Raw genomic sequence first — 15,112 nt, forward strand, 5'->3', positions numbered from 1 at the left:
GATCAATTCTTAAAAGTATAAAAGAAATCTTGCAAACAATAATTATAAATAATTTTAAACACACGAACACCCAGAAATGTTGAATATTTTCTACGCTATTGTTGATCAGAACGTAGGCAATATTCCTATCGCGGTACGGTACATTGTACATGTTCACACCACGAATAGGCCTACCTATGAATGGAATATTTTATTGTTTGTTTTTTTTTTATTTTGATATTTACACAAGTTTAATTAAAAAAAGATATGTTTACTTTGTAGTTTTACTCTGTGTTCTTTTCTTTAATTTGTCATTAAATATAAAAACGATATTTCTTTATGATTTTTTTTCTTCACTAGATATCGCTGAAAGTATTTATAAATAAATTTTATATTTCAATTATTTCAAGTAGTTTCACTCAAATTTAGACATGAAACACGGAATGTTGACCCTGATCACCAGATACAGACTTCCTGTGTAATGCTTCGTGTATATAGATTTTTGACATCTTGGTTATTGGGGGTCTCCAGGTAAATAACACCACTGTTTCTTGGACCACTCCCCCTCCTCAGGTAAACGTACGGTAAAAAAATTGGGTCTTTAATGAATACTATATTATGATCAAATGATTAATGCACTTGGGTTATCCCTGAAAAGCGTGAACATTTTCAATTTCTTTTGTTTCATTACTTATTGATCAAATAATACAGTCATGTACTTGGTGTTGAAAAAAATGGCAAGAAATATTTGATATGTCTATCAAAATACCATTGTTTTCTTTATTATAAGATATTGAAATACAATATAATTAAATTCATATTAATTTACTGTGCATGTAAATTCTATAGGAGGCTTCAAAAGTCTCTAACAATATTAAAAAAATTTAAACTGAAAATGGTGACAATGACTGCTAAAAAGGAAATACGTACCATGTAATAATATACAAAACCATCATAATATTACAGGCAACAAAAGTAAATAGTTGCTGATAATGATCATGATCCAATCTCAAAACTCTACATTCTTTTCAATTCTCAAATCATTTTAAAAATGTCAAAGAATCCTTGCTCTATTTTCCTATTCTGTAAATTGTTTATTACTTTTATTATTCCCTCATTTTTCCTACACCACAATTGTTACTTTCACTTTCTTAATCAGCTGATCTAATCGCTATCACTTTCACTTTCACTATCTCCTTCCTTCACATCGATGCTGAACTTGTATTCCTGGTCACACCCCATGTAAGCATCACTCATAAAGAAGATGGTGTAGTTATAGTGACCAGGGGAAGGGGCCACAAAGTCCAGTTTGACCTTGGCCTTCTGCTGCAAGGTCAATCTTCTGATGGATAGGAGGGAGTTAGATTTGTTGTCTCCAATCACTACCCACCAACCCTCTTCTCGTTTCTGATAAAAGAAAACAAAAATTAGGTTTGACATTTGTTTTAAATTTATGTATTTTTTTAATTTATAATTAATAAAAGATGAATAATTATTCATTCTCACCAGCTTACGAATTGAATTAGTAAGCAGTTTTTACAAGAAAAAAATACAACATATGAAAATGAAACATGTTTTTACCAAAATATAAACATAGGTAATCAGAGATTACAGAGCTCACCTCAACAAATTTTGTCTTTAAGTAAGGCAGTCACACATTTTTATTAACCAACAAAATGTGTACATCCAATAAAGCAAAATTTATGCAATTTTGATTTGATACTATGGAATAGACCTATATAAAAACTTAAAACTATTTCATAATCATGAAAACATTATTAAAATCCAGCATCTGAAGCAAGTTTGAGAGTTTTTATCCCTTGAAGCATCAGTTTTTGCAAGTTTGGTTTATATAAACCTTATAGTTTCTTAGACCGGCACCCATAACTTTTACAAGGTCCATTATCTGAAAAATGTACAATGAATTCAGCATCTTAAGCAAGTCCATTAGTGTGCATCTTAAGATGTATCATCCATGCAAGTTTGCTAAAGCTACGTTTACACTATGTTCCCGGCAGCCACGGCAATCACGTTTCAGGCCACCGTGGAAAAAACAGGATGGGCGTGAGAAAACTTGGGGGAACGGGATGGGCAAACGTAACTCATCGCGATTGCCGTGGATGCCGTGCCAGATTTTTAAACTGTCAAAAAATTTGCCACGGTGGCCACGTTGCAGATGTGAAACTTAGTAGGTCGTAGTAAAACGGAATAAATGCAACAAAACGCAACAACACGTAATGTACCGTAACAGAACTTGGAGGCAGTCCGCAGTGGGACGGGAGAATGTATATTTCCATTCATCTCACGGTCAATTCACGTTTTGAGACGTTTTGCTGAGTTTAGTCCGCGTTCTGTCAAGGCTAGTTCACGGTTGTTGTCCGTTTCATCACGTTCTGCCACGTTTCATCACGGTCCTCACGGCAAACTAGGGTGTATGGTAGCCGTTTCCTCGCGTTCAATCGCGGTTCGTCCCGGCATGTTACGGTTTATGGTCCCGGTGCGTTGCGTTCTACTACGGTCTGACACGGCGCACACGGTCTGAGAGGAAGCATATAAAAGCCGGGCACTGCAGAGAAGTTTCATTCGTCTTATTCGTCTCATTCCTAGTTGCTGCACTCCTGCCGTCCCTCTCTGTAACTGCTGCTGGTTCTCTTCATTTTGACAAAGTGATTTTACGTATGCAACCAGCAAACACGCGAAAATAAAATCTTCGTCTTAGGAATTCATGAAGTTTTATCTTCGAAGGGTCATGATACAATGATTGTTTCTGGTTAGGAGACCTTCTCTGGCACAAACGTGATCCATAGTTTCCCGGCGTCAATACGTTTCATACGTAGAAAGACTTGACAGAACGTGAGAAACGTATAAGAACTTCATAAGAACGCGAGAAACGAGAGGGGACCTATCAGAACGTAAGAGGCCTGGGGGGAACGTGCTGGCATACGTGGCAGAACCGTAGTGCGCCGTGGAGCTTCCGGCACTCCACGGCAACTTCTTCCTACGGCCCATCACGGATTCCGTAGAAGACCGTAGAAGACCGCAAAAGAACTTGTCAAGACTTGGATATAGAGGGGAAAATAACCAAAATCTCACGGCGCACTACGTTTCAGGCAAACGGGGCTGCCGTGGCTGCCGGGAACATAGTGTAAACGTAGCATTAACATATATTCCAAAGTTACTTGGAAATGAAACCTGTATAAAAATCTAACCCTTTCACTATACCAGAAAATATAGGTCAGATTCAGCATCCAATGCCAGCCTGGTAGAATGAAACCTTAGATGTATAATCCATGCAAGTTTGGTTATTAAAGAGCTCAAAGTTACTTGGAAATGAATCCTACACCAAAAACTTTAACCTGTTCACTCATTCGGAAAATTTAGGTCAGATTCAGCATCCGAAGCAAGTCTAGTAGTATGCATCCTAAGATGTATCACCCATGCAAGTTTAGTCATTATAGGGCTCATAGTACCTTGGAAATGAAACCTGCATCAAAAACTTTAACCTGTTCACTCAGCCAGAAAATGTAGGTCAGATTCAGCATTCGAAGCAAGCCCGGTAGTGTGCATCCTTAGATGTATCATCCAGGCAAGTTTGGTCAACATAAGGCTGATAGTTACTAGGAAATGAAACCTGCACCAAAAACTTTAACCTGTTCACTCAACCGGAAATAGTAGGTCAGACTCAGCATCTGAAGCAAGCCTGGTAGTATGCATCCTTAGATGTATCATCCATGCAAGTTTGGTCAACATAGGGCTTATAGTAACGTGGAAATGAAATCTGCACCAAAAACTTTAACCTGTCCACTCAACCGGAAAATGTAGGTCAGATTCAGCATCTGAAGCAAGCCTGGTAGTATGCATCCTTAGATGTATCATCCATGCAAGTTTGGTCAACATAGGGCTTATAGTTACTTGGAAATGAAACCTGCACCAAAAACTTTAACCTGTTCACTCAACCGGAAAATGTAGGTCAGATTCAGCATCTGAAGCAAGCCTGGTAGTATGCATCCTTAGATGTATCATCCATGCAAGTTTGGTCAACGTAGGTCTTATAGTTACTTGGAAATGAAACTTCACCAAAAGCTGCACCAAAAAATGTTAACCTGCTCCAAAAACATTAACCTGGTCATTCCTTTGCTGAAATTGCAGCATCTGAAACTTTGACTGGTACAATGAAACACCATCTTCCATCTTCCATGCATGTCTAATCCATATAGGACATAGAAGTAGTTAAAAAGAAAACTGCTCCAAAAAACTTAACCTTAACCTGGGACGCCGACACCAACGACGAGGGTATTACATAAGCTCCCCCAACTTCGTTGAGGTGAGCAAAAAAAAAAAAAAATAAGAAAGAGTAAATTATTTTATCTTTTTTGTTCACTCACCTGAGGAAAGAATGGTGCCACCACTGGTCCCACTAATTCATCTTCTCTCTCTAGGGACACCAGTACATTGACCGGGGAACCACTAAAAACAGATAGATAATGGTTAATCAACACTTCAATTGGTATTTATATCATGTCTGTTTACACATAAATGTACAACATGCATGACTGAGTATAGTTTATGTTTTTTTTCTTCTTATTGATGGAGGATCCAAACATACGTTACAAATTTTCCCCCCTCCCCCTTACCTGTGAAGACTCTCCTTTTCCTGGACCTCGAATGACATCTCGATGTTGGGGTACTTATTACAGAACCTGGCCACGTCAGCCATTTGTTCCTCCGTCAGCTGTAGGAGTTCATTTCTATCATCGTCCTCCATCTCCATCACATCAAAGATGCTCTCAATTTTCTACAAAAAAAATATATCTTGATAAATGCTGAAATAAACTGGGTTGTACAGATTTTCCTCTCTTGTCTTCAAACTACATGTAGTTGGAATTTTTTTAAAAATTTTTCTTCTCTGAATCACTTTTATAAAGTTCAAATGTTCAAAATTATAATTTGTATCGTGCTATAGAACAAAGTCTTTAGACCAAATTCTTACCTTTTCCTGACATTTTTTGATGAGCTCTGTTGTAAAGTGTGGGAGTTGTTTGAGATAGGAGTCCTTGCCCCACATGGCCTGGGTCACCATCTGAGCCAGCTCCATGGCCGCTAGGGCAGGGCTCAGCCAGCCGTTACTGCTCAGGACGTCCACACAGGCCTGGATCAGCCGAATAGCCTGAATAAACGAAACAGATAAATATATTGAGTGTACAAATAGCAGGTACGCTGTGGAAATCAAATTAAAGTTATCAGGATATTAATTATTTTTCAATTTCTAACATACAACTTTAGTCTTTACCTGCAGATTTGTGAAATTAGAACAGAACACGAAAACATTTCTCATTTCTTGATATTCAATGTACAAATAAAAACAAATGACTTACCTCAATTCCCAAACTCAGTTTGACTTTATAGATTTTAAACCACCATTTGCCCCCACCCCCCCCCCCCCCCCTCAAACAAACAATATATTCATTACACATGTACTTTCCCCATCACTGTTTACCTTGCTGAGTATATCCTCTGTGTCAGACTGGAGTTCTGCTGACAGCTGCATGCGTGAGAGATGAGCCTGGAGTAGGAGGTTCGTCTTCACGTGAGGGTCGTTATACTTCTGATTGGACAGCTTATTGGGCAGACGACTGGCCAGCTGGAATTTAAGAAATTAGATTGTGTTGATATTCAGATGCTATATATTTGAACACAATAGAAATGTTAGCTTACACAAAATATCAAACTATCTATTTTACTTAACATTGACTACTGATATGGATACAAGGTAGTTACAAAAAACTTCCCTGTATTAATATTAAATTTTTATTTGCTGATAAATGTACAGAGAGACTTACCGATTTTAAGATGGCCTCTTCATGATGCCTGATGGGAACATCCTCGTATTCGGCGGCATTAGATACGATCTCCAGGAGTCCCTTTATCTTAGTCTTGTTGTTCAGGGACAGACTGAAGGTCTCTGTAATAGAAGTAAACCGTTGCTTTTAATGTGAGAAAATGTTTTCAGAAGCTCTTTAGAGCAGTATAAAATATGATTAAGTAAATCAAGTAATAAAAAATTTATTTATTTCATATTAACTGCATGAAGTACAGACAGTGCAAAAGATACATGTACTTTTTAAAATCATAACATAATTTACAGGATTATTTTAACAACAAGTAATTTATCATTTTAGCACTTGACCTCTGAGATAAGCTTTATGAATGAATTACAAGACTAACCTATGGTGGTATAGTTGATGTAGTAGTAGGCTGCTATCATACCCAGGTTTAATGGAGTCATGTCCATCTCATCCTCAATGCTGATACACTGTAAACAAAGACAACTCTATACACATACATAAATAACAGAGGGTCAATTACTCTTCCAATGTTCTTACTCAGTAGCTTTGAATTTGAATCAGTTTCACTGCTAACAATTCTCTAAACAGGAGCTTTTTTTTTTTTTAAGATTTAATTCATATTTTTTATTTCCTGTATGTATGAGTTGCATGTAAATTTGCATACTCTAGACGTACTATTTTCCACGGGGTCTTAATTCCGCGGAATCTCTATTTCTCCTTAGTCCGCGGTTAGAAAATTATGCAGATTTCTTGAACTCTTACTATATTCCTTACACGTATTTTGAGTATGATGGGACAACTTTCCGCAGAGAATTTGTGACCGCGTACATAGCATAAATTAATACCACGCGGAAAAAAGTACTTCTACAGTATTTTTAGTTTAACCTTAACTCTTTATAAAGAAATAAAGGACTTTACTATTGACCATTGTTTAAACATGAATTTATGAAGACAATTGTACTCCATTATCTCTCTGTATCAGTTGATGACCACTTGACCTGAGGTGAGTTTTTACCTTAGACTGTTCCAGATCAGATACTGTATTCTCTACCAACTCAGATAAATGATCAGACAAATGTCTGTGCGTGACACCTAAAAAAGTCAAAACATCTTAGATCAGGAAAAATGTAATAACACGTCATGGAATACACAGTGTACAAGAAAAAGTCATGGTGAATACTGATCATACTGGCTTAGTTAGGAGATATAAACAATTAGACAGTCATAAGTAGTTCTGACCTCTACAAGACTTTTTTAATTTATTAAAACTTGGTTATACTTACAAGGCCTATCATGTACATCTCTCTAATTAATGATAACACTAATCAACTGAAGATGAAGAGTTTAGTAAATTTTGATTGTGCTAATTTATGATTTTTATAATTTAACTTTTTTTGCACCTTGTAAGTTGTAATAGTTGGGGTTCTGAGTCATTCTTCTGTATAGAAATGTCCACGTCAAGTAGTCCACTGCATCTTGTTTGTTTTCTATCGTCTTGGTAACCACCTCAGCATTGAAGTGATCGTGTAGACAGTGATCTAAATGGCTCTGTAACACAATGTATGAAAATCAATAGCAGTTCAGGTGGCAGTGTTATGTAAAACTCTGAGTATAAAATGGAATACATTTTCAAATTAGTTAAAAAAAAATCATGTTTACCTCCACAGGTAATGGTTCATAGAGGAATTTCTTGAAGAACTCTTTCTTGGAACTCTGACACATGATCAAAGCTTTACCTGTGAAATTGGATTTTCATTTAAATAGTATGAACAACAAAACAGCAATTCCCACGTATCAAGAATATATATTGTAAATATTTCCATGTACGCACATAGGTTTATGTATATGAAGTAGGCAATCAAGAACTTTTAATTATGAAGAACTCATGATCAAATTAAGGTCATTGGCAATGCAGGGTTTCCGGAGAAAAAGAGTTTATACATAGGTTTTTTCACTTATGAAAAAAGTCATTGAGAGTGATCTCCCGTATGGAATTCTCTAGGTGCTGAAAACAAATAAAGCATATGTTACAGACTAAGAGGTAAACAAACGCACGTGTTTTTTTTTTTTATCGGATATATTCAACTCTACAGTAATAAAAGAAAAGCGGCGATGAGTTTGTTTACATCGTGCTGAGGGGGCAGACAGTCAACAGGTCGTCATTTAGAATACGTACATGAATGCTGGGAAGTGCAAAGATGTGAAATAATTATGCTGAAAGTGGTGAGAGCTAGGTAGACAGGATGAGAATGATTCTAATTATGTGAAGGAGGCACTTTTAGACGTTACTAATAAATCCTTGCAAAAATGTTTTATGACAGTTCGTTTCCAATAAAGTAAATATAGAATAGAAACAAACAATCAGTCTCTTGATCATTATGAATATTGATTAGATGTTAAGGGAAGTAACTCAAAATTAAAGAACAGTGCTGGTATTTCTGTGTTTTGTTTCAATATTTGCATTTTCAGCCAAATTATATGCATGTCAACGGAAATAAGGTTTCAGCAATGTATTTTATGTATAAACTTTATCTAATGAATGGGTTTTGGAGAAAACTTATGATTAAAATAATACAGGCCCATTTATCAACATTTTACATAGGAAATGCATTGAAAATTGTAAAAACATTGAATTGACAAAATCTATAGAGGAAGGCTGGCTTGATGAGTAAAAAGGACCTAAATTGAACATGTTTGGTACCATTAAACGTGTTCAAAAAATCTTGAAAAATTCTATACGAAAGCCAGAACTTAAGCGTTGCCAATGTCCTTAAAGCCATATATGGCGTAACTGATCAATAAAATATATTTTAGAAAAATACTAAATTAAGTAAAGAAATATAGTTAATACATTTAGGCCATAATAAATAAATTGCTAGATTCTCATCCGAATTTTTTTAAAAATCGAGGCGGGCGGGCGGTTTTTATTTTATATTTTTTATTTCTTCAATTTTCCAATTTTTTTTTATTGACCTGGTCAATCTGTGTAATTTTATCTACAATTATACCCGAATAAAAGTCATAGTAAAGGTTCAATTATCTCTTACTTCACGTCATCACCAATCTTTTTCAACCAAAGACCCTTGTTTAAAATATATACACATGTATTACAGCAATTACTATCTTTTCAGCTGTCAAAATCATGTCGACTTTCGCGGGACTTAAAATGAAAGTAGAAAGGTAGATGAATATCGATCCCGATCAGAATTAAGACGAAGAAATACAGAAATAAAAAAAATCGAGGCGGGGGTATAAAATTGGGGCGGGCGGGGATGAGAATCTAGGAATATTTTTATTATGGCCTTAAATTAAAACTTTTCATACAATTCTGAACGCGGAGAAAACCTAGTGTCAACTAATAATACAATTTTATCTTCTCTGTAATGTGTTATTTAAATCTTTTGTATTTTCTTCCGAGTCGGAGAAAATTCCGAGAATCCAAATTAAATTGTGATATCTTTAAAACGCAATTGACTTAGATTCTGTAATTTACGGAAAAGTTCTATATTTAAGGTCTTCCGTTTCCAACGGAAGACCTTCTACTGATTCTGAAGATTAAGATTATTCTTATTATTCTTTTTTTTTTTTCTTCCTAGACGCCAACTTTGATATCATATCATATTTTTCATATCTCACTCATTTCTCAATGGATTTTACGCAAATTTTCAGACGTTATAGACGGTAATAAACTCTATCAGAATGTTGTCTAAAATTTCAAAAATTTACTTCCGGTTATGAGTTATTTCCCTTTAAACAAAAAATTATAGGCTTTCATTTCCAGATAAAGGCTCACAGACCACTAGAGCTGGAGCAGAAATTTTACTGGTTTTAGATAACAGAAGGATTGAAGTTGTGCACATCGGTTTTTGTTTTTCGATTTCTGTATTCAAAATGGCGCTACATAGGGGTAAAAAAATACAACGCCTAAAACAGCGAAAATTTACACGTTTTCCTTTTTATCTTGAAGACTAAAAATATTTTGTTAAGACATGTTGAACAAAAGTTGTGCATAATTGCAAGGGCTTTCATATAATACTATACAAAAGGGGCTGGCCCCTATGATTAGGGATTTAGGGAGCTTGAAATTTTTTGCTTTATAACTCAAAAACGGTAAATATTTCGATCTGGATTATACGAACAAAATTGTTCTTTGACACCTTTTTAATCTGATGAAAATGTTTTGTGTTCCATTATACTGGGGGTGTTGCGTAATACGTAGTTGAAAGCAGGTCAGGTAAACAGGCAGCGTTTTTCATTCGGAAAGGAAATCAGACCTCTTCATGTGTATAATTTACACAAACTTCCTGTCAGTGATAAACCCTATGGTATTTAATGTTAATTTTCTTCTAAATAGGGCTTTATACGTGCTTTACGGTTCACTATTAAATTATTAATAATGATTAGTCTTTCTTTTTTATTTATTATTAATTTGTTTTATAGTGAACACGTCTTCATAAACCTTATGGAATATATTAAATCTATCTTTCTACATTGATTATTATAACAATTATAAGTTGTTTTAACTTTATGCATCAAATAATTCACGATCATTAGTTGTATACATTTGGCGATCTCCAAGATCGCCTAGATGTTTGTAACAGTTATGTAATCCAACGCGCCAATCCGACGCTGTCGATCGAGGTCACTAGTGTACCAGCTCAGCCACCTGTCGTAAACAATGCAAGTGTGTGATCGTGTTTAAAATCCATTGTGTACAAAGACCTATCAATTAATAGAAAATCATGTTTTTAATTTATCGAATCAATAAGAATACTTCACCGATCTTTCATTTAATCGTAATTCGAAACACTGGTGCATAAAATCATTTTGAATTGTGATCGCTTTCTTTGGTCTGTTAATGCAAAATTATTTCTCTATTCCGTGTTAATGTATTTTATTTAAATTGTAATTGAAAAGGGACTTCGGCAAATAATTATAATTAGTGATGGAAGTCTTGTGATACGTAATGTACTTATGTACGTTTTATTTTTACCATCACTCTTTTGTTTCTCCATTATTTTTTTTTAATATTAATAAACATTTAACGTTAAAAAAATACTTTAAAATATACTATTATTCACGTATTTGTAATAAACAGTTTACATCCAGCTTTGTCGCTTTGTGTCTAAAATTTTGTAGCCCAGTCCTCATTTACAAGCTCGTGTCCGCAGATAGCAGCGGGTATGTCGATTTGAAAATCTGTTGTGTACTCCGATAGTTACAAATGGAAAATTGGGTTTGAAATCATGTCGACTCCTTTCATATCATTCAATTTCACTCTATTTCAGTTTGTTTTTAAAATCAATCGTAATCGCTTGTGCATTTATTCATTTCAAGTTTTATGCCTTTTGATAGCCAAATAAAAACACGTGCTAGGTTTACACCATTTTTTCCTGTATTTATCGAAGTAGTAATTGTTTTATGAATATTAAACTACATGTACGCATGCATGATAATTGTAGGTGGAGTTAACGTTTCTAATTCACAGGGAGAAATCAAACATGAAATTAAGCACTTTTGAGTTTGCGGTTATTTGCTACTAAACTGAAAATGATATTGTACAGAATGGTATACTATTTCGTCCAATAAACAGAATATTTTACTGTACATGTACAATGTCAGTACGAATTTAATTGATGCAAAGCATCAAATTGGCTGCAAAGCAAAAAAATTCTTTCACATGCAAGGAAAGCACGTCAAGATATTCAAAGCTGAAATAGTTTTTCAATTCTATTTCAGGCTGTTTTCAAAGCAAAATAAAAATAATTTTACCGCATTTGCTCATAAATATATTTATCGATGTTAAAAAAAATCATGTTCATTGATGTATAAGAAGAATTTATTGTCATCAAAATGAAGGTGTAGGCCTGTCCGAGCCTCGATACCCTGGATCTTGATTACGTGATAATGCTCATGGTTTCTGCAGAGCAGGCTATGCTGCAAACCGCAGTGCAAAATTTAAAAAAAATATTTTCATAATCTTTGTGTCATTTGTAGATGTAGAGCAAATTCAAAAAAATTTTTACTAGAAGTTGAAAAACTCCTCATTTTTTTATTCACCATGCACTTTAACCACATCATCATTATCCGGAAAATCAAGAGATTTCTTTTCAAATCTTAAACACACTCAGGCTGGGGAGTATCTGATGTAAACTCTTTTTATATGACCATAAATTATCGATGATCATGAGATATTAATGACAATGAAAACGAAATATATTTCAACATTTAATACTAAGTTTAAGCAAGTTTTTAAAATATTTTACGCATGATTTTTACTTGTTATAATTTACAAATTATTTTATTGAAGTAGTGAAAAAAACGTCTCATTTCCCCATGTGCAATCTCTCACACAATCACAAAAAGATTGGCCGCTACCGCAGCCGATAATAATTATATGTTTATATGTATGAATTTTTACATAGAAGAGCGGCCAAACATATACATCCAGAGCTTTCAGAATACGATTTTACAAAATTAGAAAATTCGTTATTGCCTATTTATCATAAAATATAAATTAAATTCTTTCCTTAATTATTTAATTCCTATGTATTTAACTAGGTACTTAAATTATCGATTCGCTCTGATATTTGGTTGTATAATGATTACAATGTATATAAACGTCCATCTGGTCAGTCATTGTTGCTTGACGACGTCTTGTTGTCTCCTCTCACATTGGTAGCGCGTATGAACAGCGGTATGAACAAAATAAACGGCAACTCACATAAAAGGAAAACCAGAAGAAAAAAGTGTAGATGAAAAACACAGCTCATTAATTTGTTTTTGAACGACCCCATACGTTATTTTTCTTTCACCCATGCATTTCGACTATACGGTAAAAAGATCACTAGAACCTTTGGTTATATTAAAAGAAAGGTGTTGGACCTTCAAACGGCACTATATCCGAACAGCTATTATACAGCCTATCAAATATATCACTGCGTCAATAAGGCCATAATAAAAATATTCCTAGATTCTCATCCCCGCCCGCCTCGATTTTATACCCCCGCCTCGATTTTTTTTATTTCTGTTTTTCTTCGTCTTAATTCTAATCGGGATCGGTATTTATCTACCATTCTACTTTCGTTTTTAATCCCGCGAAAGTCGACATGATTTTGACAGCTGAAAAGATTGTAATTGCTGTAATACATGCATATATATTTTAAACAAGGGTCATTGGTTGAAAAAGATTGATGATAATGTGAAGTAAGAGATATTTGAACTTTTACGATGACTTTTATTCAGGTATTGTAGATAAAATTACACCAATTGACCAGGTCAATAAAAAATCTGAAAAATTGAAGAAATAAAAAATATAAAATAAAAGCCGCCCGCCCGCCTTGATTTTTAAAAAAAATCGGATGAGAATCTAGCAAATAATTTATTATGGCCTAAAAGAATTATTTTGATATTTCAAAAAAATACTAATTTCATTCTAAGAAAAGCCAGGCAGCTGTATACAGACTTTCCAAAATAATGTTTCATGGACCGACAGGTTGTTAAATTCCTCTCATCACTATAAGTACCCCATCCCTTAAAATGAATACAATGTCTTCCTTCTAAGCACAGAATGTCAGTCGGTTGATTTGTTTTTGTACATGCATGTATACATGTAGTTTAGGGGTTGAATTCCGAGACTGAAAGTTACGACCTATTTTTATGTAAACCAATAATCATACATGACATGTTATGCCCTGCCATGAATATGGCCAAGGCATTTGGTGTTTGTCAGATGTCTTCCATCCTTCCTACTTTCTGGCCTTCCGTCTATCCTTCTGTCACACATTGCCTTTAGCTCAGTTTCAAACAAACTATCCAAGATATTTTTATTAATCTTTATATACTGATAGAAATTAATTAAAGTTATGCAATTGCATTAACATTTTTTTAAACTTGACTTTATATACATGCATATACCTCACTTTCCTTAAATTAGTGTTTAGCTCAGTTTTAAACATACCATTCAAAATGGTGTTATCAAACTTCACATGTTGATGCATACTGATGAGAGCTATTTAATGGCATCACCATTTTTGAACTTGGCCTTTCTTTTGACTTTGACCTAATTCTTTTTAACTCAATTTTAGCTCTAACGAGAGTTAGTTATTGCTTAGCACAAGGTCATTTGGAAAGATAAAGGTCACACATACTAGTATTCCTTTACAGTCTTTTTCCTAGCGAAACATTGTAAGTTGGGCCATACTTAAAAATTTGTTTGTTTGGAATTGCCGCCTGAAGGGTTTCAGACACAGGAGGGAGGGAGGGAAATTAATTTTTTTTTTTTTAATTGAAAACTAATTTTACATAGATCTGACACTATATTTCAATGTTTTGTATGGTGCATGTGATACAGGTAATGGGCCAAAAAAAATGATTAAATAAAAAAAAATCTTCCTACTTTTGGTTAATAAATTTTTTTCAGGAGGGGGCATTTCAATGAGGCGGGAGGGAATTCCAAACAAACAATAATTTTATTTTGGCCTTGCTTCTCTTACAAGGTTTTTTACTTGTATATCTTTAGTATGCGGCTTTTGACCTCGACTCAAGGTTACGTCTTCTAGTCCGTAGCTCCAACGGAAGACCTATTCGTTGCTTTGCAACGAGCTCGGCTCTAGTTATATAATGTAATGATACAAATAATAAGTTCATATAATTTTAGTCTATTAATTTTCATTTTACATACGCCATATATGGCTTTAAAGTAATCTGTCTCCTATCTATGTAGAGTATGGGCTAAATTGCCCACATCGGATTACCTTCCTGGTCCTGAAGAGGTCGATTGGCTCGACCAATCATCTGTAAAACGTCAGGCACAGGGTAGTCCTCATACCTATGTTTGATAATAAGTTTTAATTAGTAATCGGTGTGGGTTTTTCTAGCAAAATTCTAATAGATGTCTATATTTCAAATTTTAATTTAAAAATTTCATTTATGGAGTAATAAACACCATAATTCTATAAACTTACGAGTGAGTTTTGCCGTCGTAGTACTGTGTATCCATGACAATGACGAGGTAGGCGGAGACACTCATCCCCCAGGCCAGACTGCGGGAAGCCACTAACACCTGGACAGCGCCGCTAGAGAAGAGATTCTCCACAGCCTTCCTCTCAATGTCAGACAGACCCTCATGGAGGTACCCCACACCGTTACTGAGAGTCTCCTTCAGCGTCTACAAATCAATCACATTACTTATTAATCACAGTTTTATTAAGTAACTTAGTTGAAACTAAAAATTATAATGTATTTTATTGTAAGATATTACATGACTATATTATGAATGCTCATAA

At 34.6% G+C, this 15,112-nt stretch overlaps 1 protein-coding gene across 1 annotated transcript in view; it reads right to left on the reverse strand.

Moving 5' to 3' along the window:
• Positions 1-719: 719 nt before the first annotated feature.
• Positions 720-15,112, reverse strand: part of LOC134237182 (U5 small nuclear ribonucleoprotein 200 kDa helicase-like) — a 32,481-nt gene continuing 18,088 nt past the window's right edge. Inside the window, exons 34-45 of the mRNA XM_062719281.1 lie at positions 14,792-14,994; positions 14,582-14,655; positions 7,485-7,561; positions 7,226-7,373; positions 6,841-6,917; positions 6,205-6,292; positions 5,820-5,941; positions 5,477-5,620; positions 4,970-5,146; positions 4,614-4,774; positions 4,365-4,446; positions 720-1,386 (exon numbers count right to left, since the gene is read on the reverse strand). Of these exons, the coding sequence (XP_062575265.1) occupies positions 1,144-1,386; positions 4,365-4,446; positions 4,614-4,774; positions 4,970-5,146; positions 5,477-5,620; positions 5,820-5,941; positions 6,205-6,292; positions 6,841-6,917; positions 7,226-7,373; positions 7,485-7,561; positions 14,582-14,655; positions 14,792-14,994 (1,596 nt within the window). The 3' untranslated portion in view covers positions 720-1,143. The remainder of the gene's footprint in view (positions 1,387-4,364; positions 4,447-4,613; positions 4,775-4,969; positions 5,147-5,476; positions 5,621-5,819; positions 5,942-6,204; positions 6,293-6,840; positions 6,918-7,225; positions 7,374-7,484; positions 7,562-14,581; positions 14,656-14,791; positions 14,995-15,112) is intronic.

This window comes from Saccostrea cucullata, unplaced genomic scaffold (genome assembly GCF_032062105.1).
Source record: "Saccostrea cucullata isolate Sc308-1 unplaced genomic scaffold, CSIRO_AGI_Scuc_v1 ctg1558, whole genome shotgun sequence".
Taxonomy (NCBI): domain Eukaryota; kingdom Metazoa; phylum Mollusca; class Bivalvia; order Ostreida; family Ostreidae; genus Saccostrea; species Saccostrea cuccullata.